A 26,866-nucleotide genomic window follows, 5' to 3' on the forward strand; every position below is an offset into this window, starting at 1 on the left:
GGCAGAGGAAAGTCCAGTAACCTGAGTTCTGGTACAGACTCCTCCCCGGCAAGCTTCCAATCCCCATGGTCTGTGTCCCTGAAATGGGGAAATGTCCTGCCCCAGCCTACTTGGCTCCAGTAGTTTTTAAATCCAGAGATCCGGGAGGAGAAATGAGATAACGATCCAGATTCTCTCCTGTGAACAGTGAACGTGGGGCTGAGTATATAAAGTGGGACTGTGTCATCCCAAATTTAGGATCCCAATCTGGGCGCTTTCCCTGCAGTTTCTTCGGGAGTCGGGAGAACACCGCTCTGAGGCATGAGAGCTCTGCGGCGAATCTAAACAAAAATTCTCCACTCGCCTTTGCCGTCCTCATCACAGGCAGGCAGCCCTCTGATCATGTTTCCCTCTGCGCTTTGCACAATGGCCTTAGCTTACCCCGTTCTGTTCAGAGATAGAAAACGTGTGCATCCGCTTAATGTTCAGAGCGGTGAATCGAACAATGAGAGAAGGGCGTTGTATAATGATTTTTTTCCAAATTTAGGCTCAAATCTGGCTCCTCGCCCTGGCGTGTTTATTCAGAGCCCAGGGAGGGGACCTCCCCGATGTATGGGAACATTGGGCAGGGAATGTGTCTGTTATTTTGTTATATTGTACCAAGTGCTTAATATAGTGCTTTGCACTCGGGCAGTGCTCAATAAATACGACTGACTGACAGACAGAAGCAACAGTTCAAGGTGGAGCGGATCTAGGCTTCTCAGTCACAAAATTATATCAGATCTTCTTTGCCTGGGTGTTTTTCACAGAACCCATTCGTTCAGCTCAGAGTCAGATAACAACCGAAAAACAACGATTCCCAGGGCAGGGAGTGGAGGGCTGGGAAAATCCCCATATTTAGGCTCTAGCCCGGGCAATCTTCCTACCGTGTTTATCTTGGAGCTGGGAGAGTAAATCCCCGAGACATGATTGCTCTGCAGTGAATCTAAGAGAAAATTCTAAATTTGGACTCTGCCTAAAAAGTCATGTTCTGATCACGGTACCCACTGCATTTTAAAATTCTTTCTCAGAGGCAGAAATATCAAGTCTACACACTAGACAAGGAGATTTTCCTGAAGGAAATTTTGGTTTAGATAGGATGCTCCATGGAGCAAACCTGAAGCTCAGCACACAGTTGGTGTGTGAGCCTCCTGGGGGGTGGGGACCATGTCTAATTTCTTCCTGCGTGTATATTTTTATGTGGTATTTGTTAAGCGCTTACTATGCACCAGACACTGTACTGAGCACAGGCGTAAAAATAATAATAATAATAATGTTGGTATTTGTTAAGCGCTTACTATGTGCCGAGCACTGTTCTAAGCGCTGGGGAGACACAGGGGAATCAGGTTGTCCCACGTGGGGCTCACAGTCTTCATCCCCATTTTACAGATGAGGGAACTGAGGCCCAGAGAAGGGAAGTGACTTGCCCACAGTCACACAGCTGACAAGTGGCAGAGCTGGGATTCGAACTCATGAGCCCTGACTCCAAAGCCCGTGCTCTTTCCACTGAGCCACGCTGCTTCTCCAAGGCGTAAATACAAGTTAATCAGGTCAGGCGTAGCCCCATCCTATATGGGACATACAGTCTAAACTGGAGGAGGAGAATTTAATCCCCATTTTACAGATGAGGTAACTGAGGCACAGAGAAGTTAGGTGATTTGTCCTAGGTCACAAAGACAAGGGGCAGATCCGGGATTAGAACCCAGGTCCCCTGACTTCCAGGCCCATTCTCTAACATTGCTTCTCTAATTCTTCCTTAGTGAATTAATGTTTAATAAATACTATTACTACTCCCAAAGATAGCGTAAACACTGGTGAGGGCATATACCACTAAATCAATCAATCGATGTATTTTATTGAGCGCTTATTGTGTGCAGAGCACTGTACTAAGCATTTGAGAGAGTAACAGAGTTGGTAGACAGGTTCCCTGCCCGTAACAAGCTTACAGCAGCGTGGCTCGGTGGAAAGAGCCCGGTCTTGGGAGTCAGAGGTCATGAGTTCGAATCCCAGCTCTGCCACTTGCTAGCTGTGTGACTTTGGGCAAGTCACTTCACTTCTCTGTGCCTCAGATGCCTCATCTGTAAAATGGGGATTAAAACTGTGAGCCTCACGTGGGACAATCTGATCACCCTGTATCCCCCCAGCGCTTAGAACAGTGCTTTGCAGATAGTAAGCGCTTAACAAATACCACCGTTATTATTATTATTACAGTCTTGTCCCACCCCAAAGCTACTCTAGCAAATCTAATGTCTGCAGGTTGTTCTCATGACAAAGAAAGGAGCTGGGGCTCTCCCACACCTTCTAAAAGTTGAGGCTCTTTCCTCTCTTCCTGAGGTCCATCAATCAATCGCATTTATTGAGTGCTTACTAGGGAATGAGTCTTGAGGGAGCTGGCTCTCTAGGACTCTGAAAATGGAGATTGAGCAGATTTGAAGGGTGTGGGAAGGAGTTCCATGCAGGGTCTCTAGGCCTCAGTGACCTCATCTGTAAAATGGGGATTGAGACTGTGAGCCCCACGTGAGACAGGGACTGTGTCCAACTCTATTTGCCTGTATCCACCCCAGCACTTAGGTCAGTGCCTGGCACGTAGTGAGCACTAAACAGATGCCATCATTATTATTATTATTTAGGTGGAAAGGTGTGAGGAATGGGAGGTAGATAGTGATGCTTATCTACCCTAGTGTACTCTCCCAAGCGCTTAGCACTGTGCTCTGCACACAGTAAGTGCTCAATAAATATGATTGATTGACCGGGCGAGTTACGAGCCAGATAGAGCAGCTAGAGGTTAGCTTGGAAGGAGCCAAGACTGAACTGGGGTGTAGCAGGAGAAGAGAGCAGACGGGGACAAGATTCGTCACGGTTGATCCCAGAGACTGGCGTTGAGATGGTCTGGACAGCCATCTGGGGGTGTCCAGGACACAGCCCTTGAAAATAAAACCACTAGCTCCACTTATATTTTCGTACCTAGGAGTCGGTTCTTCCCACCACGGGGGAATTTAAGAGGCTATGTGAGGAGGAGAGTGGGTGGGCAGTTGTTAATCACCGCAGGGTTTGGGGGTGCCAGAATGGAATGTGCCTCATGCTTGGAAACCTGATTTGGATACGTGAAATGGTTAGGAAGATCTGACCACGAGAGATAGCTAAGGGGGCCAGCAGGCTCAGACAGGTTCTGACTAGATTTTGGGTTGGTGTTTTTTTCCTCTCGATGTCTGAAGGATAAGGGAAGAGTGAGCCACCACCTGCATCCCAGTGGCCTCCTTGTAGCCCCTGCACACCTGGACAGGGGAGGAGGGTGCTTGCACACGCCCTGTTTTTCCAGTCATTTTAAAGATAGTAAGCGTCAACTACTACTAGGCCGGGAAGAGATCTAGATTCCGGGACACTTCAGGCCGGTAGCTTCTCTCCCGCACGGTCCCGCACCCCCACCTTCTCCCAGAAGGAAGGAGTGGGGCACATAAAGAGGTTTAAAATACCATTGCTCATGCAGCCCACGCTCCTGCCTCGGGGCAGAGTGGGAACTTTGCACCAACCACAGAGAAGGGGCGGAATCTGTTCGGGAGCCGGTCTCCATGGCAACGGCTGGACCGGGCTTTCCCGGCTAGGATCGGGCTCCCTCCCCTTTGCCAGCCCCTTAGTGCAATCGGTCGATCGATCGGATTTAATAACAATAATAATAACAAGGGTGGTATTTATTAAGCGCTCACTATGTGCCAAGCACTGTTCTGGGGGGAGACAAGGTGATCAGGTTGTCCCAAGTGGGGCTCACAGTCTGAATCCCCATTTTACAGACGAGGGAACTGAGGCACGGAGAAGCGAAGTGACTTGCCCAAAGTCACACAGCCGGCAAGCGGCGGAGCCGGGATTCGAACCCATGACCTCTGACTCCCAGGCCCAGGCTCTTTCCACTGAGCCACGCTGCTTCTTTATTAATGATAATGCTATTTGTCAATCGCTGACTACGTGCCAAGCACCGTTCTAAGCGCTGGGGTAAATTCAAACGTATTCATTCATTCAAACCTATTTATTGAGCGCTTACTGTGCGCAAAGCACTGGACTAAGCGCTTGGGAAAGTACGATACTGCAATAAAGGGAGACGATCCCTGCCCACAACGCGCTCACAGCCTTGGGGACGGGGGGGAGGGGGGAGGCGGACATCAATACAAATAAAATAAATAGAATTACAGAGGTATACGTCAGAGGTCATTGTTTCTAATCCCGGATCCGCCACTTGTCCGCTGTGTGACGTTGGGCGAGTCGTTTAACTTCTCTGGGCCTCAGTTCCCTCAACTGTAAAATGGGGATGAAGACTGTGAGCCCTACGTGGGACAACCTGATTGCCTTGTATCTACCCCCACGCTTAGAACAGTGCTTGGCGCATAGTAAGCGCTTAACAAATACCAACATTATTATTATTATTAAATGCCATCCCACTTGGGGCTCACGGTCTTCATCCCCATTTTACAGATGAGGTAGCGGAGGCCCAGAGAAGTGAGTGAGCCCCCACTTTCCCTCTGCTCCCCTCCCCCCACCCTCTGCTCTTCCCCCTTCCCCTCCCCTCAGCACTGTGCTCATCTGCATATATTATTTATTGCCCTATTTCTTTTGTTAATAAGGTGTATATCTCCTTGATTCTATTTATCTCGATGATGTTGTCTTGTTTTTGTTTTGTTCTGTTTTGCTCTGCTCTGCTGTCTCCCCTGTTTAGACCGTGAGCCCCGCATTGAGCAGGGATTGGCTCTATCTGTTGCCGAATTGTCCAGTGGCTGCACCTACCGTGGCTCAGTGGAAAGAGCCCGGGCTTGGGATTCAGAGGTCATGGGTTCGAATCCCGACTCTGCCACTTGTCAGCTGGGTGACTGTGGGCGAGTCACTTAACTTCTCTGGGCCTCAGTTCCCTCATCTATAAAATGGGGATAAAGACTGTGAGACTCATGTGGGACAACCTGATGACCCTGTATCTACCCCAGCGCTTAGAACAGTGCTCTGCACATAGTAAGCGCTTAACAAATACCAACATTATTATTAGTAGTAGTAAACGCTGAATAAATACTATTGAATGAATGAAGCGGGATTAGAACCCAGCTCCTTCTGGGTCCCAGACCGGCGTTCTATCCACCACTTCTCATTTCTTGAGCGCTTCCTAGGTGCAGAGCACTGGACTAAGCGCTTGGGAGAGTACACTACAACAGAACGGGGGGGAAGGGGAGGCACTGGACCCTAGGGCACGGGCTTTGGAGTCAGAGGTCATGGGTTCGAATTCCAGCTCTACCACTTGTCAGCTGTGTGACTGTGGGCGAGTCACTTCACTTCTCTGTGCCTGAGTTGCCTCATCTGTAAAATGGGGATGAAGACTGTGAGCCCCACGTGGGACAACCTGATTCCCCTGTGTCTACCCCAGCGCTTAGAACAGTGCTCTGCACAGAGTAAGCGCTTAACAAATACCAACATTATTATTAAGCGGCCTACGAAGGCCTAGGCTGCCGCTCAGCAGTGGGGGAGCAGCCCTGCCCCGCAAAGGGACTTGTAGTCCTGAGGGTGACTGCGCATACGGCCTGAGCCCAGCCTGGCCCGCCAGGGGCCGACTTGGCCTTCGGGAGCTTCCCCCTCTGTTATAGCGTACCCTATCTTGTCAGATGTGGGACCTTGTCCAAGTCATTTCACTTCCCTGTGCCTCAGTTAATAATGTTGGTTTTTGTTAAGCGCTTACTATGTGCCGAGCACTGTCCTAAGCGCCGGGGTAGACACAGGGGAATCAGGTTGTCCCACGTGGGGCTCACAGTCTTCATCCCCGTTTTACAGATGAGGGAACTGAGGCACCGAGAAGTTAAGTGACTTGCCCCAAGTCACACAGCTGACAAGTGGCAGAGCCGGGGTTCGAACCCATGACCTCTGACTGCAAAGCCCGTGCTCTTTCCACTGAGCCACACTGCTTCTCAACTATACCTCATCTATAAAATGGGGGTGAAGACTGTGAGCCCCACGTAGGACAACCCGATTACCTCGTATCTACCTGTGTGCTTGGCACATAGTAAGCACTTAACAAATACCATTATCATTATTATTCTAAGCAGTACAAGGCTGTCCCACGAAGGGCTCGCAGTCTTAATCCCCGTTTTACAGAGGAGGTAACTGAGGCACAGAGAAGTTGTGACATGCCCAAAGTCACACAGCTGACAAGTGGCGAAGCCGGGATTAGAACCGACGCCTCTGACTCCCAAGCCCGGGCTCTTTCCAATAAGCCACACTGCTTCCTAAGAACAGTGCTTGGCACGTAGTAAGTGCTTAACAGATACCGTAATTATTATTATTATTACTCTCCCAAGCGCTTAGAACAGTGCTCTAAACACAGTAAACTCTCTAGACTGTGAACTCTTCGTGGGCAGGGATAGGGGAAGCAGTGTGGCTCAGTGGAAAGAGCATGGGCTTGGGAGTCAGAGATCGAATCCAGCCTCTGCCACTTGTCAGCTGTGTGACTTGTGGGCAAGTCTCTTAACTTGTCTGTGCCTCAGTTGCCTCATCTGTAAAATGGGGATTAAGACTGAGCCTCACATGGGACAACCTGATTACCCTATATCTACCCCAGCGCTTAGAACAGTGCTCTGCACATAGTAAGCACTTAACAAATACCGATATTATTATTATTATTCGACTGTAAACTCTTCGTGGACAGGGATAGGGGAAACAGTGTAGCTCAGTGGAAAGAGCATGGGCTTGGGAGTCAGAGGTCGTGGGTTCTAATCCCAGCTCTGCCACTTGTCAGCTGTGTGACTTGTGGGCAAGTCTCTTAACTTGTCTGTGCCTCAGTTACCTCATCTGTAAAATGGAGATTAAGACTGAGCCTCACATGGGACAACCTGATTACCCTATATCTACCCCAGCGCTTAGAACAGTGCTCTGCACATAGTAAGCACTTAACAAATACCGATATTATTATTATTATTCGACTGTAAACTCTTCGTGGACAGGGATAGGGGAAACAGTGTAGCTCAGTGGAAAGAGCATGGGCTTGGGAGTCAGAGGTCGTGGGTTCTAATCCCAGCTCTGCCACTTGTCAGCTGTGTGAATTTGGGCAAGTCATTTCACTTCTCTGTCCCTCAGTTACCTCATCTGTAAAAATGGGGATTAAGACTGTGAGCCCCATGTGGGACAACCTGGTAACCTTGTATATACCCCAGTGCTTAGAACAGTGCTGTGCACATAGTAAGCACTTAACAAATACCATCCTCATTATTCAGTGCTTAGAACAGTGCTTTGCACGTAGTAAGCACTTAACAAATGCCATCATTATTCTGTGTCTGTTATATTCATTCAGCAGTATTTATTGAGCGCTATGTGCAGAGCACTGTACTAAGTGCTTGGAATGTACAGTTCGGCAACAGAGAGACAATCCCTGCCCAATGATGGGCTCACGGTCTAAATGGGGGAGACGGACAGCAGAGCAAAACAGAACAAAACAAAAACAAGACAACATTATCAAGATAAATAGAATCAAGGGGATGTATACCTCATTAACAAAATAAAGAGAGGAGGCTGACAATAATCCAGTTGGGATATTATGAGATCTTGTACCAGCACGATAGCAGTTTGAATGGAGAGGAAAGGGCAGATCTTGGCGATATTGTGAAGGCGAGACTGGCAGGCGTTGGTGATGGATTGGATGTGTGGGGTGAATGAGAGAGCTGAGTCAAGGACGACACCAAGGTTGCGGGCCTGTGAGACGGGAAGGATGGTCGTGCCATCCACAGTGACGGGGAAGTCAGGGGGAGGACAGGGTTTGGGAGGGAAGATGAGGAGCTCAGTTTTAGACATGTTGAGTTTTAGGTGGTGGGCAGACATCCAAGTGGAGACGTCCTGGAGGTAGGAGGAGATATGAGCCTGGAGGGAGGAGGAGAAAACGGGGAGGAGATATAGATTTGGGTGTCATCTGCAAAGAGATGATAGTTGAAGCCGTGGGAGTGAATGAGTTCACCGAGGGAGTGAATATAGATGGAGAACAGAAGAGGGCCAAGAACTGACCCTTGAGAAACCCCTACAAGTTAGAGGATGGGAGGCGGAGGAGGAGCCCGTGAAAGAGACCGAGAATGAACGACCAGAAAGATAAGAGGAGAACCAGGAGAGGACGGAGTCTGTGAAGCCAAGGTGAGATAAGGTGTGGAGAAGGGGACGGTCGACAGTGCCAAAGGCAGCTGAGAGGTCGAGGAGGATTAGAATAGAGTAGGAGCCATTGGATTTGGCAAGAAAGAGGTCGTGGGTGACCTTTGAGAGAGCAATCTCAGCAATCTCAGTGGACTGGTGGGGATGGAAGCCAGATTAGAGGGGGTCCAGGAGAGAGTTGGAGTTGAGGAATTCAAGGCAGAGAGTGTGGATGATTTGTTCTAGGAATTTGGAAAGGAAGGGTAGGAGGGAGATAGGATGATAATTGGAAGGGGAAGTGGGGTTGGGAGAGGGTTTTTTTAGGATGGGGGAGACATGGGCATGTTTGAAGGTATATTGCTATAGTGTGGTCTTCCAAGCGCGTAGTACACTGCTCCGCACATAGGGCTTCATAAATACGATTGACTGACTGACAATAAATATCCTTGATTGAATGACTGAGCGGTTTGGTGACAGAGTTCTCCTGAGTCCCTTGCCCACGGTCTGTCTGCTGCATCTATTTTTCTGCAGACAGTGTCCTCTTTTTTATTACTGTTATTATTATGGTATTTATTAAGTTCTTACTATATGTCAAGCAATGTTCTAAGTACTTGAGTAGAAAGAAGTTCATTATGGTGGACAGTCCCTGTCCCACAAGGGGCTAACAGTCCTAGGTGGGAGGGAAAATGTCACTCGTCACTGTCTTCAGGGAATCACTGACACTCCCCACCCCATGGACGGACTCTGCCCAAATTTCTGTTATTCTCCATGGTCCTCCAGACTGTGAGCTCATTGAGGGCAGGGAATATGTCTACCAACTCAGTTGTATTGTACTCTTCCAAGTGCTTAGTACAGTGCTCTGCACCCACTAGGTGCTCAAGGAATACGATTGATTGATTCTGCCCTGAGGGGGAGGTGGCCGGGGGGGGGGAGGGGGTCAGTGAGGCCAGCCCAGGGACCGGGTGGCAGCCATTGAGTGACTGGAGAGGGCCAAGCACATGATCACGGCCTCCCTGACCCCCACACCGGGCCCCTGGCGTCTCATTATAATAATAATAATTATGGCATTTATTAAGCACTTACTCTGTGCCAAGCACTGTCCTAAATAATGTTGGTGTTTGTTAAGCGCTTACTATGTCCAGAGCTCTGTTCTAAGCGCTGGGGTAGATACAGGGTAATCAGGTTGTCCCACCTGAGGCTCACAGTCTTAATCCCCATTTTACAGAGGAAATAACTGAGGCTCAGAGAAGTTAAGTGGCTTGCCCAAGGTCATTCGCTCCACAGGTCGCCTGTACCAGGTGTGCAAGAGTGGGCTTCAGTGCCATCAGCCCAGGTGGCAGAAGCTCGGCTGGCAATTCCAGAGACCCAGGCAACAGGGGTTAAACTCCAGGATGATCTCCACTTGAAACCTTCCGTAAATACCCCAGCACTTAGCCTAGGGTTTGACATAAAGGGCTTAAAAAAGACCTATGTAATTTTAAAAAATGAGTAAAATTTTCTCCTTCCTTCTCTGCCCAATGCTGACAGAAAGGAAACATGTTTTAGCCATCTTTAAGAGGTTCTATATTGCCATTTAATGTATTTAATTCTTGCCCTCTCCAGAATGCCCTCTCGCTTCATATCTAACAGACGATCACTCTCCCCTTCTTCCAAATCTTACTGAAGGTACATCTCCTCAAGAGGCCTTCCCCTCATTTTCTTCTCTATCCATAATTCATTCATACTAAAGTCTGTCTTCCCCTCTAGAGTGTAAGCTCGTTGTGTGCCTGGAATATGCCTACCGACTCTGTTATATCATACCATGCGCTTAGTACAGTGCTCTGCAGACATTAAGTGCTCAATAAATATGATTGATTGGTAGGAGCTGTTGCTGCTGTTCAACTTGCCCCTACAGCGCTAGTGAACTGGGAGCAGCTTTGATCTTGGCCCGGTGCCGTTTCAGAACATTATTGCTGCAGTTCTAGACTCCTTTGCCTTTCTTCTCTGCCTCTCTTGACCTTTATCTGCCCTCTTTTGGTTTATTCTACCCCTCTCTGCCTTTCTCGGGCTTAGACTGGAGACCTCTTTTCATCTAGCATTGGCCACTCTCCTCTAAGTAACCAAGACAAAAGTCCCATAATTCCAGCCTCAATCTGGGCAGTTGCAGGGCCTAGTTGCCCACTTTTTAAAGCCTTTTCAGTCATGTTGAATCCTGACACAAACTGTCAAGCCAGTGACTCAAGAGGTTTTTAAGGTCTAGAATTATGTGTGGTCATGCACTGTTCTGAAATTATCCAAATGTGGGCACCTGTTAGAGCCATACTGGGGAAAGATACTTGAATAAAAATTATTAGAAATACCTTTTGGGGCAGAAGGCTATTGCAGTCTTTATTTCTGCTGGGCTACAACTTTACTCAAGCAGAACTACATTGCTATCTATCCTCAGGATGACTCCTATTACTTCCCAAGAAAAAGACTTTTTCTCTGGCCCTGGCCCATCCCAAGGGTTAGGAAATCCCCAAGTCAGGTCTAATTTAAAGGCCATCCCATATTTTGTGCTGAATTTAGTGTGCAAGAATCAAGCTCCATTTTTCAATCATTAAAATACAGTACAGGAGTAAAGATGCTGATTTCGTCATTTGTCCTACCAATAAATTAATCCATCCATCAATGGGATTTATTTAGAGAAGCAGTGTGGCCTAGTGGAAGGAGCATGGGCCTAGGAGTCAAAGGACCTGGCTTCTAATGTCAGCTCCACCGCTTGTCTGTTGGGTGACCTTGGGCAAGTCACATCACTTCCTCTGTGCCTTAGTTACCTCCTCTGTAAAATGGGGATTAAAACTGTGAGCCCCATGTGGGACGTGAACAATGTCCAACCTGATTAGCTTGTAGCTACCCCAGCACTTAGAAAGGTGCCTGGCACATGGTAAGCGCTTAACAAATACCATTTTTTTTCAAAAACGGTCTTGGAGGAGTGGAGTCATGTGCAGGTAAGTGTGGGAGGAGGATGTGCCTTATTGAAGGCACATCTCCTCCGAGAGGCCTTCCCTGACTAAGCCCTCCTTTCTTCTTCTCCCTTTCCCTTCTGCATCACCCTGACTGCTGTGACCTGTCCTGACTTCCAGAAGTCCCTGCCCCGATGGGCCCCTGATGGGCAGTATTCTGGCAGCTCCTCTTTGGCCAAGTGGCCCTTCATGGAATGTAACAAGGAGGATTCAGTTGAATCCTTCATTGCCTGGTCTAGCCCTAGAAATAATCATGTGCTGATTTCTGCTGGGCAAGTAGAAAAGATGGTGGTTATTTTTTTAAAATGGTATATATTAAGCGCTTACTATGTGTCAAGCACTGTTCTAAATGCTGAAGCAGAAACAAGTTAATCAGGCTGGATACAGTCCCTATCCTACGTGGGGCTCACAGTCAAGTAGGAAGGAGAAAAGGTATCGAATCCCCATTTCGCAGGGTCAGGAAACTGAGACAGAGATGAGTGACTTGCCCAAGGTTACACAGCAGGCAAGAGGCGGAGTCAGGATTAGAACGCAGATCTTCTGACTTCGAGGGCCGTGCTTTATCCACCTGGCTCCACTGCTTCTCCGGTGGTTAAAGGTGAAGGCTAGTGTCCCGGTTCCCTTCCCCCACCCCCAGTAGGGACTAGGATGGCAAATCTGTCCAAGTCTCCCCCTGCATGAACCATTACCATCCACTCATCTCAACCAAGAAAGAGAAGAGGGTATCGGGGGGTTATGAAACGGGAGAGAACTCAGATCCGAGATCAAACATTCCCATTCATAACTAAGGTCTGCTTAGGCGACCCGACCCGCGTGTACTATGGAAATTAGATTCCCAACATCACTAACACCTGCCTTATCCTCTCCATCCAAACTGCTACTGTGTCAATCCAAGCACTTATTGTGTCCCGCCTTTCCTGCCACGTCACCCTCACGCTGACCTTTCTGCCTCTTGTCTCTCCCTACTTCAGGCCTTACTTCATTCTGCTACCCAGGTCATTTTACTAAAAAATCTTTCAGGTCATGTCTTCCCCACCACAAAAAAAAAACCTCCCACCCTCCAGTGGTTACCCATCCACTTCCACATCAAACAGGAACTTCTTACCATCAGCTTTAAAGCATTCAATCAGCTCACCCCTTCCTATCTTACCTCACTCATTTCCTACTACAGCCCAGCTCATACGGTTCACTCCTCCAGCGCCAACCTATTCACTATACTTCAGTCTCACCTATCTCAACGCTGACTCTTTAGCCTCCTCCTCCTTCTGACCTGGAGCTCCCTCTGTCTTCATATGCTTCAGACCACTACTCTCCCCACCTTCAAAGCCTTATTAAAATCACACCTCCTCCAAGAGGCCTTCCCCGACTAAGCCCTCATTTCCCCTTCTCCCTCTCCCTTCTGTGCCACCTATGCACTTGGATCTGAACCCTTTAAACTCTTGATATTCACCCCACCCTCAGTTCTCTGCACTTACATGTACATATCCATAATTTATTTTACTGTCTGTTTCTCCCCCTAGAATGTAAGCTCCTGATGGGCAGGAGACATGTCTACCAAATCTGTTGAAATGTACCCTCCCAAGACCTTAGTACGTGCTCTGCACACAGCCAGTGTGTTCAGTAAATACCACTGATGGATTGATTGCTCCTCTTACCATCCCTCATATTTGAATAGCAGATGGCTGACCTAGTGGATAGAGCCCGGACCTGGGAGTCAGAGGGCATGTGGTTTAATCCCAGCGATGTCACTTGTCAGCTGTGTGAATTTGGGCAAGTCACTTCACTTCTCTGTGTCTCAGTTACCTCACCTGTAAAATGGGGATGAAGACTGTGAGCCCCACGTAGGACAACCTGATAACCTTGTATCTATCTCAGCACTTAGAACAGTGCTTGGCACGTAGTAAGCGCTTAACAAATACCATCATCGTCATCATCATCATCATCATTATTATTATTAACTACAGGGTCCGGGGAGCCATGGATCTGGAATCATTCCTGCCGAAGCAGCAGTAATTGCTTTTAGGACAGAGGAACAGGATAACCACCACAGTATATCCAAACCAACTGAGTGGAATTCCATTCTAAATTGTGCGTTTACTGTGTTTTCTTATTACAGCCTTTTTCTCACCTAATCTCCAATACGATGATCATTTTCCCTTAAATTAACACTCATTTTATTACTTCAGTACAACTTCACATACGATCAACACCCTTCTCTTCAACTTCCATCTGTTTTCTTAGTCTCCTTTCCTCCTCAGGACCACAACCCCTCTTCTCAGGTTAAAGGGAAGATGTTGAAGTCCCTGACTCCTGCTTCTCTGGCTAGATGTGCCTTCTCCTGGGAGTGGGAAGTGGATTAGTTCCCCACTGGGGTTGTTTTAAAGTCACAGATTCCAAACGAGCGTGGCGGGCCCACGAGAGAAGAGATTCAGGTGGACCTGGGTTCTAATCCCGACTCTGCCACGTGTCTGCGACCTTGAGCAAGTCATGTCACTTCTCTGTGCCTCATCTGTAATAACAATAATAATAATAATAATATTGGTATTTGTTAAGCGTTTTACTATGTGCCAAGCACTGTTCTAAGCGCTGGGGTAGACACAGGGGAATCAGGATGTCCCACATGGGGCTCACAGTCTTAATCCCCATTTTACAGATGAGGTAACTGAGGCACAGAGAAGTTAAGTGACTTGCCCACAGTCACACAGCTAACAAGTGGCAGAGCTGGGATTCGAACTCATGACCTCTGACTCCCAAGCCCGTGCTCTTTCCACTGAGCCACGCTGCTTCCCAATAATCATGTTGGTATTTTTTAAGGGCTTACTATGTGCCGAGCACTGTTCTAAGCGCTGGGGTAGACACGGGGGATTCAGGTTGTCCCACGTGGGGCTCCCAGTCTTCATCCCCGTTTTACAGATGAGGTAAGTGAGGCCCCGAGAAGTGAAGTGACTTGCCCAAAGTCACACAGCTGCCAAGTGGGATTCGAACTCACGACCTCTGACTCCCAAGCCCGGGCTCTTTCCGCTGAGCCACGCTGCTATCTGCAAAAGGGGGATTAAAGCTGGGAGCCCCGCGTGGGACATGGACTGTGTCCAACCTATGCTCTTGTATCTACCCCAGCGCTTAGAACAGGGATTGGCATTTAGGAAGCGCTTAACAAGTACTATTACTGTTATTATTAATAATAATGACAAATACTATGAAAAGAAGTGAATTACAACTCCGGAAAAGCAGACGCAACTGTCCTTGGTCCTGAATCCCCGGTTCTGTCACCTCGCCCGGAATTGAAGGTGCTCCCGATTTTGGAGCCAGCTGATGGACGTAAAAACGTTGGTATTTGTTAAGCGCTTCCTATGTGCAGAGCACTGTTCTAAGCCCTGGGGTAGATACAGGGGAATCGGGTTGTCCCACGTGAGACTCACAGTTAATCCCCATTTTCCAGATGAGGGAACTGAGGCACAGAGAAGTGAAGCGACTTGCCCACCGTCGCACAGCTGCCAAGTGGCAGAGCCGGGATTCGAACTCACGACCTCTGACTCCCAAGCCCGGGCTCTTTAGGGACAGAGGTAGCGATCTTTGAAGACACAGAAACGGTCACGCTCACCAATGAGCTGGCTGATCTTGCCATGGTAGGCTCTGATCGCTTCTAAGCGAGGGGAGAGTGGAATAATAATAATCGCCGTATTTGTTAAGCGCTTACTATATGCCAGACACTGTACTGAGCGTTGGGGTAGAGACAGAGAAATTGGCTGGACACAGTCCCTGTCCCACAGAGGGCTCAAAGTCTTCATGCCCAATTTACAAATGAGTTTGTTAACTGAGGCACAGAGAAGTGAAATGACTTGCCCAAGGTGGAAGGGATGGGTCTCTGAGGTGGAAAATTGCTTTTCACTTGCAGTCCTGTCACTAGCGCTCCTGTGTATCTGTGTATAATAGACATATAGGTCCCTGTATGTCTACATATCTATTATGCCCACTGATAGACACATATATCTATACACGTATAAGTATGTATCCCTCCATTTTATTATTGCCAATATTTTGATAATATTCATTCATTCGGTAGTATTTATTGAGCGCTTACTATGTGCAGAGCACTGTACTAAGCTCTTGGAAGAGTACAATACAGGTTTACAGTCTGGCGGGGGAGGGGGGTCGCCTGCCTGACATCTGCACCCACCGCCCCACCTCTGCTACATCAGCTTGTCCTGAGTGTTCCTCTAGACTATAAGCCTGCTCCGGACAGGGAATGTGCCTGCTATTTCCGTTGTAATGTACTCTCCCAAACGTTTAGTACAGTGCTCTGCACATAGTAAGTACTCAATAACCATCATTGATTGATTGATTAATTGATTGATCGATTTGGAGGCTCTCAGCTCAGGGACCGTGAAAGCTTGGGGTATTTTTTGTGGCATCCATTCTTTCAAGCCAGAATGTAAGGAGGAAAGAGGGGCTTGTGAGTCTGTGAGTGAGTAAGGTCGGCCCTGACTGGGTGCCTGGGGGTCCCAGGTAGAGACCCATGGGGTGGCCGCACAACTTCACCACTAAATGGGGCAACCTCAGCTAGTTTGGAGAGTTTGGGGGTCCATGTGGGAGTTAGGCTCCTCCATCGATTGGCTCCCGTCCTCCCCAAACCCATCCCTCCCCGAGAGCCTCTCGGACCCCTTGAACGAGGACCCCTCCTACTTCTACTAAACTCTTTCCCACTCGGGAAAAGCTCCGTTCAATGATCCCAGTCAGTCTTGGTTGCTGCCAAAGACACATCCACATGAACTCAAACCCTTCACACATATGCACCTATACACAATCACCTGCTTATTCATTCATTCATTCAATCGTATTTATTGAGCGCTTCCTGTGTGCAAAGACTGTACTGAGCGCTTGGGAGAGTACAGTATGCATATACATATTCACATGCACATAGACATTATACCCGATCACTCATACAAAATACCCATAGACATATGCACACTTCCTACCACACATTCACCCGTACATTCCACTCGTGCCCAAGTACATTCCACACATACACACATACATTCTACACATGCACACATGCATACTCAAAAGTGAAAAAAAAGAATAACAGTAAGGTTTAGGAGATCAGAAGGAAGAGGATATAAAGCCAGGGCATGGGTTGGTAGTTAACTGGAGAGAATGGAAGAGGGTTATTTCACTCATTCAATAGTATTTATGAGCGCTTACTATATGGCAGAGCACTGTACTAAGCGCTTGCGAATGTACAAATCGGTAACAGATAGAGACGGTCCCTGCCCTTTGACGGGCTTACAGTCTAATCGGGGAGACAGACAAAAACAATAGCAATAAATAGACTCAAGGGATGAACTTCTCTTTAAAACAATAGCAAATCAAATAGAATGAAGGTGATGTACATCTCATTAACCAAAATAAGTAGGATAATGAAAATATGTACAGTTGAGCGGACGAGTACAGTGCTGAGAGGATGGGAAGGGAGGGGGGTGGAGCAGAGGGAAAGGGGAAGAAAGGCTTAGCTGAGGGGAGGTGAAGGGGGAGCAGAGGGAGCAGAGGGAAAAGGGGGAGCTCAGGCTGGGAAAGCCTCTTGGAGGAGGTGAGCTCTAAGTAGGGTTTTGAAGAGGGGAAGAGAATCAGTTTGGCAGAGCTGAGGAGGGAGGGCATTCCGGGACCGCTGGAGGACGTGGCCCGGGGGTCGACGGCGGGATAGGCGAGAACCGGGGTCGGTGAGGAGGTGGGCGGCAGAGGAGCGGAGCGTGCGAGGTGGGCGGTAGAAAGAGAGAAGGGAGGAGTGGTACGAGGGGGCGAGGTGATGGACTGCCTTGAAGCCTAGAGTGAGAATAATTAGGGTTATTAGACAGGGTTGGGGAGAGGGTGATGGGGAAGAAAAAATGGGTAGTGGGTGTAAGAGGAGCAATGAAAGACTGGTCAGTTGCATGGATGGTGAACCACAGAGTGATCTTCTGGGACTGGTGTTTCACAGTTGAGTGAATCGGCTGCCCCGGCCTTTTTTTGGTGAGCCCTTACTTAACCATATCAAGTTAAAAGGAAGAAGGCCCCTTATCATGCTAAGCAGCTTTACCCAGTGAATAGAGCACTGACCTGGGAGTCAGAAAGACCTGAGTTCTAATCCCAGGTCCACCACTTGTCTGCTGTGATACCTTGGGCAAGTCACTTCACTTCTCTGTGCCTCAGTTCCCTCCTCTGTAAAATGGAGATCAAGACTGTGAACCCCACGTGGGACAGAGACTGTTTCCAACTTGATTAGCTTGTATCTACCTCAACGCTTAGTATAGTTGCTTGGCACATAGTAAGCGCTTAACAGATATCACAATTATTATTATTATTATCATTAAGGGAGCACTTTCGATGGGCTGATTATAGCTAGAATGGCCATTTCGACTGGCTAACAGTGAAAGTGGTACAGTTGATGATGTGGGCTGTGGAAGGAATGCTTCTCTGACTTACATTAGCTTAGCAGCCCACCTCTGGGGAAGCCGTGTGCCCCTGAACAACTTAGACCGGTTCAGTGGGAGGTTCCAGGGAGGTGGAGTTGAGGCCTCCAACCCACTGGATGATTTCCCAGGGGTTTCTAGTGTGGCTCCTCAGCCCTCGGTTTCAACCGTGTGAAAACACCAGTGGAAGTGGATGAGGTGAAGTGACCAGGGCAGCATTCCCTCCTACGTAGACTGTGAGCCCCATGTGGGAGCATAGTAAGTGCTTAACAAGTACCATAAAAGAAAAAAACAAAAAAATAAAACGAATGAGAGCTGCAGAGGCCATGAGGGAAGGGGATAACAGGTGGCAGGGAGGGAGGTGTGGGCAGTCTCCGGGGTCCTGCCTCTCCTTCCTTATAAATGAGTAATAATGGTGATATTTACTAATCACAATTGTGATATTAACTAAGTAATAACAATTGTGATATTATCTCTGGGGTGAATACATGAATAGAGAAGCAGTGTGGTTTAGTGGAAAGAGCACGGGCTTGGGAGTCAAAGAACGTGGGTTTTAATCCTGGCTCTGCCACTTGTCAGCTGTGTGACTTCGGGCAAGTCGCTTAAAATAAAAAATAAACCGTGGTATTTGTTAAGTGCTTATTATGTGCAAAGCACTGTCCTAAGCGCTGGGGGATACAAGGGATCAAGGTTGCCCACGTGGGGCTCACAGTTTTAATCCCCATTTTACAGACGAGGTTAACTGAGGCCCAGAGAAGTGAAGTGACTTGCCAAGATCACCCCAGCTTGACTAGCGGCAGAAGCCGGATAAGGGATAAGAACAGGGACTGTGTCCAACCCGATTTGCTTGTAATAATAATAATGGTCTTTGTTAAGCGCTTACTATGTGCTGAGCACTGTTCTAGGTGCTGGGATAGATACGAGGTTATCAGTCTTAATTCCCATTTTACAGATGAGGTTACTGAGGCACAGAGAAGTTAAGCGTGGCTCAGTGGAAAGAACCCGGTCATGGGTTCGAATCCCAGATCCGTCGCTTGCCAGCTGTGTGGCTTTGGGCAAATCACTTCACTTCTCTGTGCCTCAGTTACCTCCTCTGTAAAATGGAGATTAAAAACTGTGAGCCCCACGTGGGACAACCTGATTGCCTTGTATCCCCCCCAGCGCTTAGAACGGTGCTTTGCACATAGTAAGCGCTTAATAAATACCACCCTTTATTATTTATTTTTTTATTCAATAAATACTATTGAATGAATGAATGAATTAGAATGCCTTTCGCGCTATCGGGAGTGTTGGGTTTTGACAGCCTCAAAATGGCGGCTGAGAGGCGCCGTAACAAATGTTCTTTACAGAGGAAGGGAATTTGAATCCCGAGCGTGCCCTTTTTTCCAGTATAGGAATTTCAATTTTTTCTTCACGTGGATGTTTTCTTCATTTATTACATTCGACTACAGTGTAAGGCCCTCTTGTCTCTAGTTAATAATTAACAGTATTTGCCTATCTGCAGCTTACTCCCTAGCCCACTCCTTACCCTTTCAGCTCCAGGCAACAGAGAGATATGGCAGAGCCCATACACAAACCAACCCAGGAATCGTGTCTACTAACTCTCTTGCCACTCTCCCACCCCAGTGCCGTGTTCTGTGCCGGTTAAATGGTTTCGATAAAGACCACTGATGTGTGGATAGGGCCCCGCCAACATAATAATAATAATAGTGGTATTGTTAAGCATCTACTCTGTGCCGGGCTTCTGTACTAAGCGCTGGGGTGAATACAGGCAAATCGGGTTGGACACGGTCCCTGTCCCTCGCTGGGCTCACAGTCTCCATCCCCATTTTACCGAGGCGGTAACCGAGGCACAGAGAAGTGAAGTGATTTGCCCAAGGTCACACAGCAGACACGGGGCAAGCCGGGATTAGAACCCAGGACCTTCTGATTCTCAGGCCCGTGCTCTAGCTCCAGAGCAGGTCCAAATGGATTGAGTCCTCGAAACCGCTCTTCCTCCGATTTCACCCGGTTGCGCTCTCTGGATCGTGCCGGTGTAACGGACTCGGGAGTTGTGCCCGGTCAGTTCCTTCCGCTGATATTCCTCCGGGATCCTCTTGTGATTGGCAGAGCCCTGGTTCCTTCCTCGAGAATAGAGAAGGAGCTGGAAGAGAGGCTGTTGCACTGGGGTAATTACAAGTCCCCACACTGCTTACTTCATCTCCCAGGCTAAGCTGGGCCACAGGAAGGCCACAGGGTCAGTACCCTGGACACCCCAGTCCCCCTCCCCATGCTCTGGTCTTCACACCCTGGAGCCTCCGAGGCTTGGGGGAGCCCCCATCTCTCTCCCGACCCCTGCAGTTCCTTCGCATTTTGCCGACCCATGAAATGCAGCCCCCAAGAAGGCACCCCCCCCCCCACACACACACAAGTACACATATACACACACTCACATACACCGTGGTGCTGATTCTGCTGGTTTGGAAAAGTTCACGTTGGTGCGTGGCCTTTCTGGTGCTCAATCTCCTAAGTCTCTGCCACACTCCTCCTGCGAGACCGCCACAGAAGAGAGAGAGAAGGGCTCCACCAGGGCCAGCCAAAGCTGTGGATGCTCTGCTGAGGAGAGGCTGCCATGATCCACTCCTCTCCCATCCTCCCTCCACCAAGGAAGATTGCCCTCGCCAACTCCGGAGCCAAGGGTTGGGGACCCGGGTGCCGAGAACCGTACCCCGGGTGCCGTGAGAAGCACTGTGGCCTAATGGATAGAGCACGGACCTGAGAGTCGGGAGGACTTGCCTATGGTGTGACTTTAGACGAGTCGCTTGATTCAGCTGTGCCTCCCTTCCCTCATTTGTAAAGTGGAGAAAAAAATCCCCGTTCCCCCTCCTTATTAGACTGCGAACCCCAAGTGGGTCGTGGACTGGGCCCAGTCTGATGATCAAATATCTACCCTAGGACTTAGCACATAATAAGTGAAAAGCTCTGTGGTCTAGTGGTAAGAGCACGGTTCTGGGAGTCAGAGGGTCTGGCTTCTAATCCTATCTCCACCACTTGTCTACTGTGACTTTGGGCATGTCACTTCACTTCTCTGAGCCTCAGTTACCTTATCTGTAAAATGGGGATGAAAATTGTGAGCTCCGTGTGGGGCGGGAATCGTGTCCAACCAGATTACCTTATATCTACCCCAGCGCTTAGCACAGTGCCTGGCACATAGTAAGAGCTTAACAAAAAAAGTGCTTAATAAGCATCATCACCATTATGGACTGCATGCTCTACTGTGGGAAGAGAGAGAGAGAGAGAGAGCGAGAGAGAGAGTGTGTGTGTGTGTGTGTGTGTGTGTGTGTGTGTGTTTCGTTGAGTCAGTTCCTGCTGAGTGAGGAACTGGTTTCCTCCTGCTTTTCCAGAAGCTCAGTTTCCCACCCAAGCCTCAGGAGTTGGGATCTGTTCCCAAAGGTTCCCAAGGATGGGAGTTGGCTCTGAAGCACTCAATAAATACGATTGATTGATGACTGACCCCAGGTTCCGAGATGCCTGGACCCTGAGAAGACTGTGGCTGCCTAGGCGTCAGGAGGCCCAGACTGGGGCTGTGAGGAGCCCCAGGACCATCCTTGCTCAGCGGCCATGGGCTGCTTTGCTCTCCTGCGGGAGAAGCAGTGTGGCCTAGTGGAAAGAGCACGGGCTTGGGAGTCGGGGGTCGTGGGTTCTAATCCCGGCTCTACCACTTGTCAGCTGTGTGACTGTGGGCAAGGCACTTAACTTCTCTGTGCCTCAGTTACCTCATCTGTAAAATGGGGATTAAGACTGTGAGCCTCATGTGGGACAACCTGATTACCCTGTACTTAACCCAGCGCTTAGAATAGTGGCTGTGCACATAGTAAAGGGCTTAACAAATATCACATTAATATTATTATTAAAATGGGGATTAAGACTGTGAGCCCCAAGTGGGACAAACTCATTATCTTTTATCTATCCCAGTGGTTAGAAACAGTGTTTGGCACATAGTAAGCGCTTAACAAGTACCAGCATTGTTATTATAAGCTGTCATGATATGGCTTGCTGCTTTCCCCTGTAGTTTCTTCCCCCTTGTGTATTCCTTCCTGAATTTTCCTGGTATTTCTTTCCTAGTATGCCTGTCCTCCTGCCACCAGGTAGACTGTCTAGCCCCTTGTAATTTAGGGAACGTTTGTGAATTAGTGTCCCTGTACTTCTTCCCGGTGCTTAATGATGGTGGAATTTACCATTGAGTGTGATGAACCAGTCTCGGTCAGCAGGGCTTGATTTGAACGAGAATGCGTTTGTGGCAGAGACTCTTGCCGCTCTTTCATCCACACTTTCTGGGTGGGTTGGAGGGAATCAGTTTGGTTATTATCCAGGGCCTCGGATTCCCGGCTTCTGGACCAGACAGAGAGAATTGAGAGGGAAGGAAAAGGTAGAGGCTCATCATTCGGTCAATCTAAAGGTATGTATTGAGTGTGTACTGTGTGCAGAGCCCTGTCTAAGCTACTTGGGCAGAGTACAACAGAGATATTAGACGTGTTCCTTACCCACAACAAGCTGTCAGGAGACGAAGGAGGGCCCATCCTAGCAGATGCTGCAGACCTAGGCCTTGGTTTTGGTTTCATTTTGTATTTGTTAAGTGCTTATTAAGAAACCAGCACTATTCTAAGTGCTGGCATGCCATGGTACCAGTAGCACTTCCTTCCTGCTTGTCCCCTGGGCCCAGACCAGGGTGATGTGATGGACCACCTTAGTCAGGACTGCTCAGCTCCCACAGCTGCCCAGAGTGAGTCCCAGCTTGATTTTGACTTTTAGGTGAATCCACTAAGGTTATGAGCAGGCACCGCCCCCCCCCCCCCCGCCCCCCCCGTCAGTCACGGATTCCACCAGGAATATTTTACTGAGTCATAACCCCCTTTACTCCAAATCCCAATCTAAAATTACTCCCCCCAACCAAAAAAAAAGCCTCTTAACAGATGCTTGATTGTCATCACGCAAGAAGCAGCATGGCCTAGTGGATACAGCGTGGGCCTGGGAGTCAGAAGGACCTGCATTCTATTCCTGTTCCTCCACTTGTCTGCTGTGTGACTGTGGGTAAGCACTTTACTTCTCTGTGCCTAAATTACCTCATCTGTAAAATGGGAATGAGAGACTGTGAGCCCCATTGTAGGATGAGGTCTTGTCCAACCTGATTAACTTTGTAGACTCTAGACTGTAAACTCGCTGTGGGCAGGGAATGTATCCATTTATTGTTATAATGTACACTCCCAAGGGCTTAGTACAGTGTTCTGCACACACTAAGCACTCAATAAATATGATTGAATGAATTCTATCTACCCAGTGCCTGGCACAAATATCAAAAGAACCCAAAATACCAACAAACACTCTGACCCTACAACTCCCACCTAACCTCTCAGCTTCCACCTGGGTATTTCAATCCCACAGGGTTGGACGTTTTCCTCTTCCAAGGGCCCAGGTGATCAGCTTTAAACTCTGCTTTCTTTGCCCCTCCAGGTGACTGGAATCTCTCTCTCGCTCTCCCAGAACAAGTGGCCAGACAGATATTCTTCAGCACACACACCTAACCTCCCTTTACCTGACACCTGTCTTAGCAGGGATGAGACACTTCTCTGTGACCTTAACTCTTGGCCTTCGATACTTGGTGGAAGTCTGAACCCCATGTTCTCTGTCCCACGGCCAGTGGATATGGCCCAAGTGGGTGAACTGTCTAGTCCCCATCTCTTGGGGGTCCTCCTCAATGTCTCTGGTAAGCTCCTGCCAGTTAGCACTAACCCATTCCTCTTCTGCTGGCTGATCTCAGCGGCACTGGTGTGTCCCTGCTCACTGGCTGGAGCCTTGTCCACCCTTCTTCTGGGTTTGGGAGATCCTTGGCTCCTCTCACCCCAAGCCTCCATTTCCTTCCCATTTTGCTGATGGAGTGAAACCCATCTCCAAGCCCAGTTCCCCCTCAAAAGGGCTGAATCTGCTCTTTCACTCAAGTCTTTGTGTCCCAAGTCCTCTCTGGAGCCACTGACGTCACGCTGCCACTGCCCATAAAAGTGGCAGTGGTCACCCCATTGCTCAACTCTGGGCTCAGGACATCTTCTAGGAGGTCAGGGAGAGGGCAACAACTTGGTGGTCTCCACAGGACAGCAGTGAGTGTGCTCCACGCGGGGGTAAGTGGAAATGCTTTAGCTTTGGGTTTGGAGCAGGGGATGCTGATTCAGTTTAGTCACATATATTAAGTGCTTACTTTGTGCAGAGCTACCTTAGCTGTCCTGTCTGTCCTTAGCACTTGGGAGATTACAATACAGCGACCTATGCTCTGGTCTTTAACCTGTTGTACGTATGTCATTGTCTGTATATCTGCCCTAGTAAGACTGTAAGCCCTTCGAGGGGAGGGTCCCTGCCTTTAACTTCTTTTGTATGTGCCCAGGTGCAGGAGGTAGGCCCCTAGACATATTGATTATGATGAAAAGAGAGCAATATCAAAGTGCCCTGAGGTTGAAACCAAGAGGACGTCTGGCCAGAAAAGCTGAGCATCAGCTTTTATTTACTAAATCAGAATGATCAAGGCCAGTGGTGACTGGGAAAGGGCACAGAGTAACCACTGTGGACCCGGGCCCCAAACAGGGTTCCCCTCAGATGGAGGAACCCAAACGCCAACATCCTCCACATTTGATCCTTGCACCATACCAGCCCAGGGGCTATCTGCCACGGGCCCTGCGCGTACCAAAATTACGATTACACCTGGTGCTGGCCGGTCGGGGATACCGGGAAGAAATGGGATTACTGCTCTCAGAAGAATGGGCTGGAATACAAGGATGAAATGAAAGTAGGTAAAAGTAGGAGTAAACGTATTTACAAGAGCCCTGAAGGTGACTGCTGGTGACCAGGGAGGAGTGGATCAATCGGGGAATGCTTTGGGGAAGAGGTGGCTTTGTAGGAAGGCTTTGAAGATGGGGAGGGGTGCAGCTTGGGTAGGTTTGGGTGGGGAAGGGGTTCTGTGTGGGGAGAAGGGGCTCCATTCACTCTGTTTTCAAGGTCAATTGCTTCTTCCCTTTCCCCAGTTCAGGTGTTCATTCCTCGCCTCACCACCCAATCCTTGGTCGGGTGGCTTCCTCTCTCCGACGGCCCCCTGAGGCTTAGATCAGTCAATCATTCAGGCAGTCAGAAGCCAGGGACTGAGTTGGGGGAATCCCTGGAACCCCTTGGATGTTTTCATCCGTTAGCTCCCAGTAACCATTCTCGGGATTTGTTTTCTTCCAGAGAAGATGGTGGCCCTTCCCGGAACGCTCCCGACCCTGTTCCTGCTCTGGTGGGCCTCCGTGTCCACCCAAGTCTCTTCGATGTCCTTGCCACCATACCCAGCACAGGGGGTATCTGCCAAGGGCCCTGCGCGTACCAAAATTACGATTACACCTGGTGCTGGCAGGATGGGGCTACCAAGAAGAAATGGGGTTACTGCTCTCTGAAGAACGGGCTGGAATACAAGGGTCGCCACTGTGCATCGCCTTGCGACTTCTGGGGCGAGAGCTACCGATTCTGCCACTTACAGGATGGTTCCTGGGGCTACTGTGGGCTGGTCACCGAGGAGGTGCACCTCGAGTTCTCCCTGAACCACCAAATCTGCACCTCGGCCTGTCGCATGAGCGGCGGCAGCTTCAAGTGCATCACGGCCCGGGGCCACGAGGCTTGCACCCCCTTCTCCGACATGACCAGCTCCGGCCTCCCCGCCACCCCAACTTCCGCTGCAGCCGTTACGGCCACCGCGGAGCTGCGCTGCCACACGGACAGCGACGGGGAGGGCTGGGACTACTGCGGGTCTAGGAAAGACACCTTCTGCTCCTGGAAGGTAGGGGAGTCGCCCAAGAACTGTACCCTCGGCCACCTGGGTGGGAAGGATCGGGTCACCTTCCACAGGGAGGTGCAGGAGGATCTGAAGAAACCGACCCGGGAGCAGTTCCAGGAAGCCGTGCGCCTCATCGACAGAATCAACTCGTCCACCTTCCTCCCGGCCGCCGAGGAGACTGCCTCGGTGCAGACGCAGCAAGTGGACGAAGACGACTGCAATGGCCTCGACTACACCAAGCTGGAGTTGCAGGTGGACTGGCTCTCCAACCCCAAAACCATCGCCCGGGTGATCTTCCCCAGGCAGCTGAATGAGGTCGGCTTCCTCCGGCTGGCCCTCTACGCCAGCCTACACAGCGCCTTCTACAAACCCGGCCATGCCATCCTCCTTTCCCTCTGGGATAACCCGGACTGTTCCTCCTTCTTCTAGAGAGGGACCCCGCCCTTCCCTCCTGCCCCCACGATCCACCTTGGCTGGCTCGGGGCCAAGGGAGATGTGATTCCCGTAGGCCTCCTGCAGCTGAGCCTTGGCCCCAGATCCTCCAGCTCCTCCTATCTCTTGCCTCTGGCCCTCTCTCCTCCTTTTCAAGGCCCAAAAACCCGCTCTGGTCAGGAACCTACCCCCACCTGCCCTGCAGGAGGAATCTTGATGGGGGACGGGCCGCGGGGATGATTTCTCTTCAGGGCCGGATGACTGTCCCTAGTGATTGCTTGTTACCTTCTTGTCCTCACAACAATTATATTCATGCCAACGTGCGTTTATGTGGTCTTTTTTGTTTCCAGAGCACACTCGAACTCACATCTCAGAGCAGCCCTGAGAGAAGTAGGGAGGTCGGGACGGGGTGAGTTTCAGACAATGCCCAAGGTTTCAAGTTTCATAACGGATCAGGAGAAAGCGTTCCAACAGCAACCACGTCCCCCCACCCATCGGGTCTTGGTTGTACAAGGAACCCTCCGTCAGTGAGGAATCTAGATGCAACCCCAAATGACACATCATCAACAAGATGGAGGGGCGGGGCAGGACCTATGCCAGGTTCTTGCACTCCGAGGCACACACGCCTGGAGCATGTCATAGTGGATAGAGCACAGGCCTGAGAAGATGTGGGTTCTAATCCCTCCTCTACCATTTATCTGCTGTATATCCTTGGATGTCACTTCACTTCTCTGGGCCTCAATTATCTCAGCTGTAAAATGGGGATTGAGACGGTGAGCCCCACATGGGACAGGGATTGCGAGCAACCCGATCTGCTTGTGTCCACCCCAGCACTTAGTACAGTGCCTGGTACGTGGTAAGTGCTTAACAAATACCAGAATCATCATCATGATCGGGTCTGCCATTCTGCCCCTGCTCTGGCACTCTGCACCATCTCACTGCACAGCCCCCTCGCTGGCCAGGCTCTTGCCACTCCTTCGTCCTGTGTCACCTCCTAGGGCAGGGACAATGAGGCAGGCAGGGAA

At 49.5% G+C, this 26,866-nt stretch overlaps 1 protein-coding gene and 1 long non-coding RNA gene across 2 annotated transcripts in view; both read left to right on the forward strand.

Annotated features, from left to right (window-relative positions):
- The window catches only part of LOC120638441, a 97,554-nt gene extending 74,932 nt beyond the window's left edge, over positions 1-22,622 (forward strand). The window contains exon 5 of the long non-coding RNA XR_005660102.1: positions 22,523-22,622. This is a non-coding gene — a long non-coding RNA (uncharacterized LOC120638441). The remainder of the gene's footprint in view (positions 1-22,522) is intronic.
- Positions 22,623-23,021: 399 nt separating this feature from the next.
- On the forward strand, positions 23,022-26,165 carry LOC103170945. Its single transcript, XM_007670782.4, has 2 exons — positions 23,022-23,733; positions 24,827-26,165. Exon 2 carries the CDS (start codon positions 25,206-25,208, stop codon positions 25,836-25,838), a length of 633 nt encoding a protein of 210 aa, XP_007668972.2. The 5' UTR covers positions 23,022-23,733; positions 24,827-25,205; the 3' UTR covers positions 25,839-26,165.
- Positions 26,166-26,866: the final 701 nt, after the last annotated feature.

The sequence above is a fragment of the Ornithorhynchus anatinus genome, chromosome 6 (genome assembly GCF_004115215.2).
Source record: "Ornithorhynchus anatinus isolate Pmale09 chromosome 6, mOrnAna1.pri.v4, whole genome shotgun sequence".
Lineage (NCBI taxonomy): Eukaryota > Metazoa > Chordata > Mammalia > Monotremata > Ornithorhynchidae > Ornithorhynchus > Ornithorhynchus anatinus.

What these genes read in the sequence shown, in the direction of transcription:
- LOC103170945 (XM_007670782.4), top strand. Translation starts at nt 25,206, where the DNA reads ATGAGCGGCGGCAGCTTCAAGTGCATCACGGCCCGGGGCCACGAGGCT.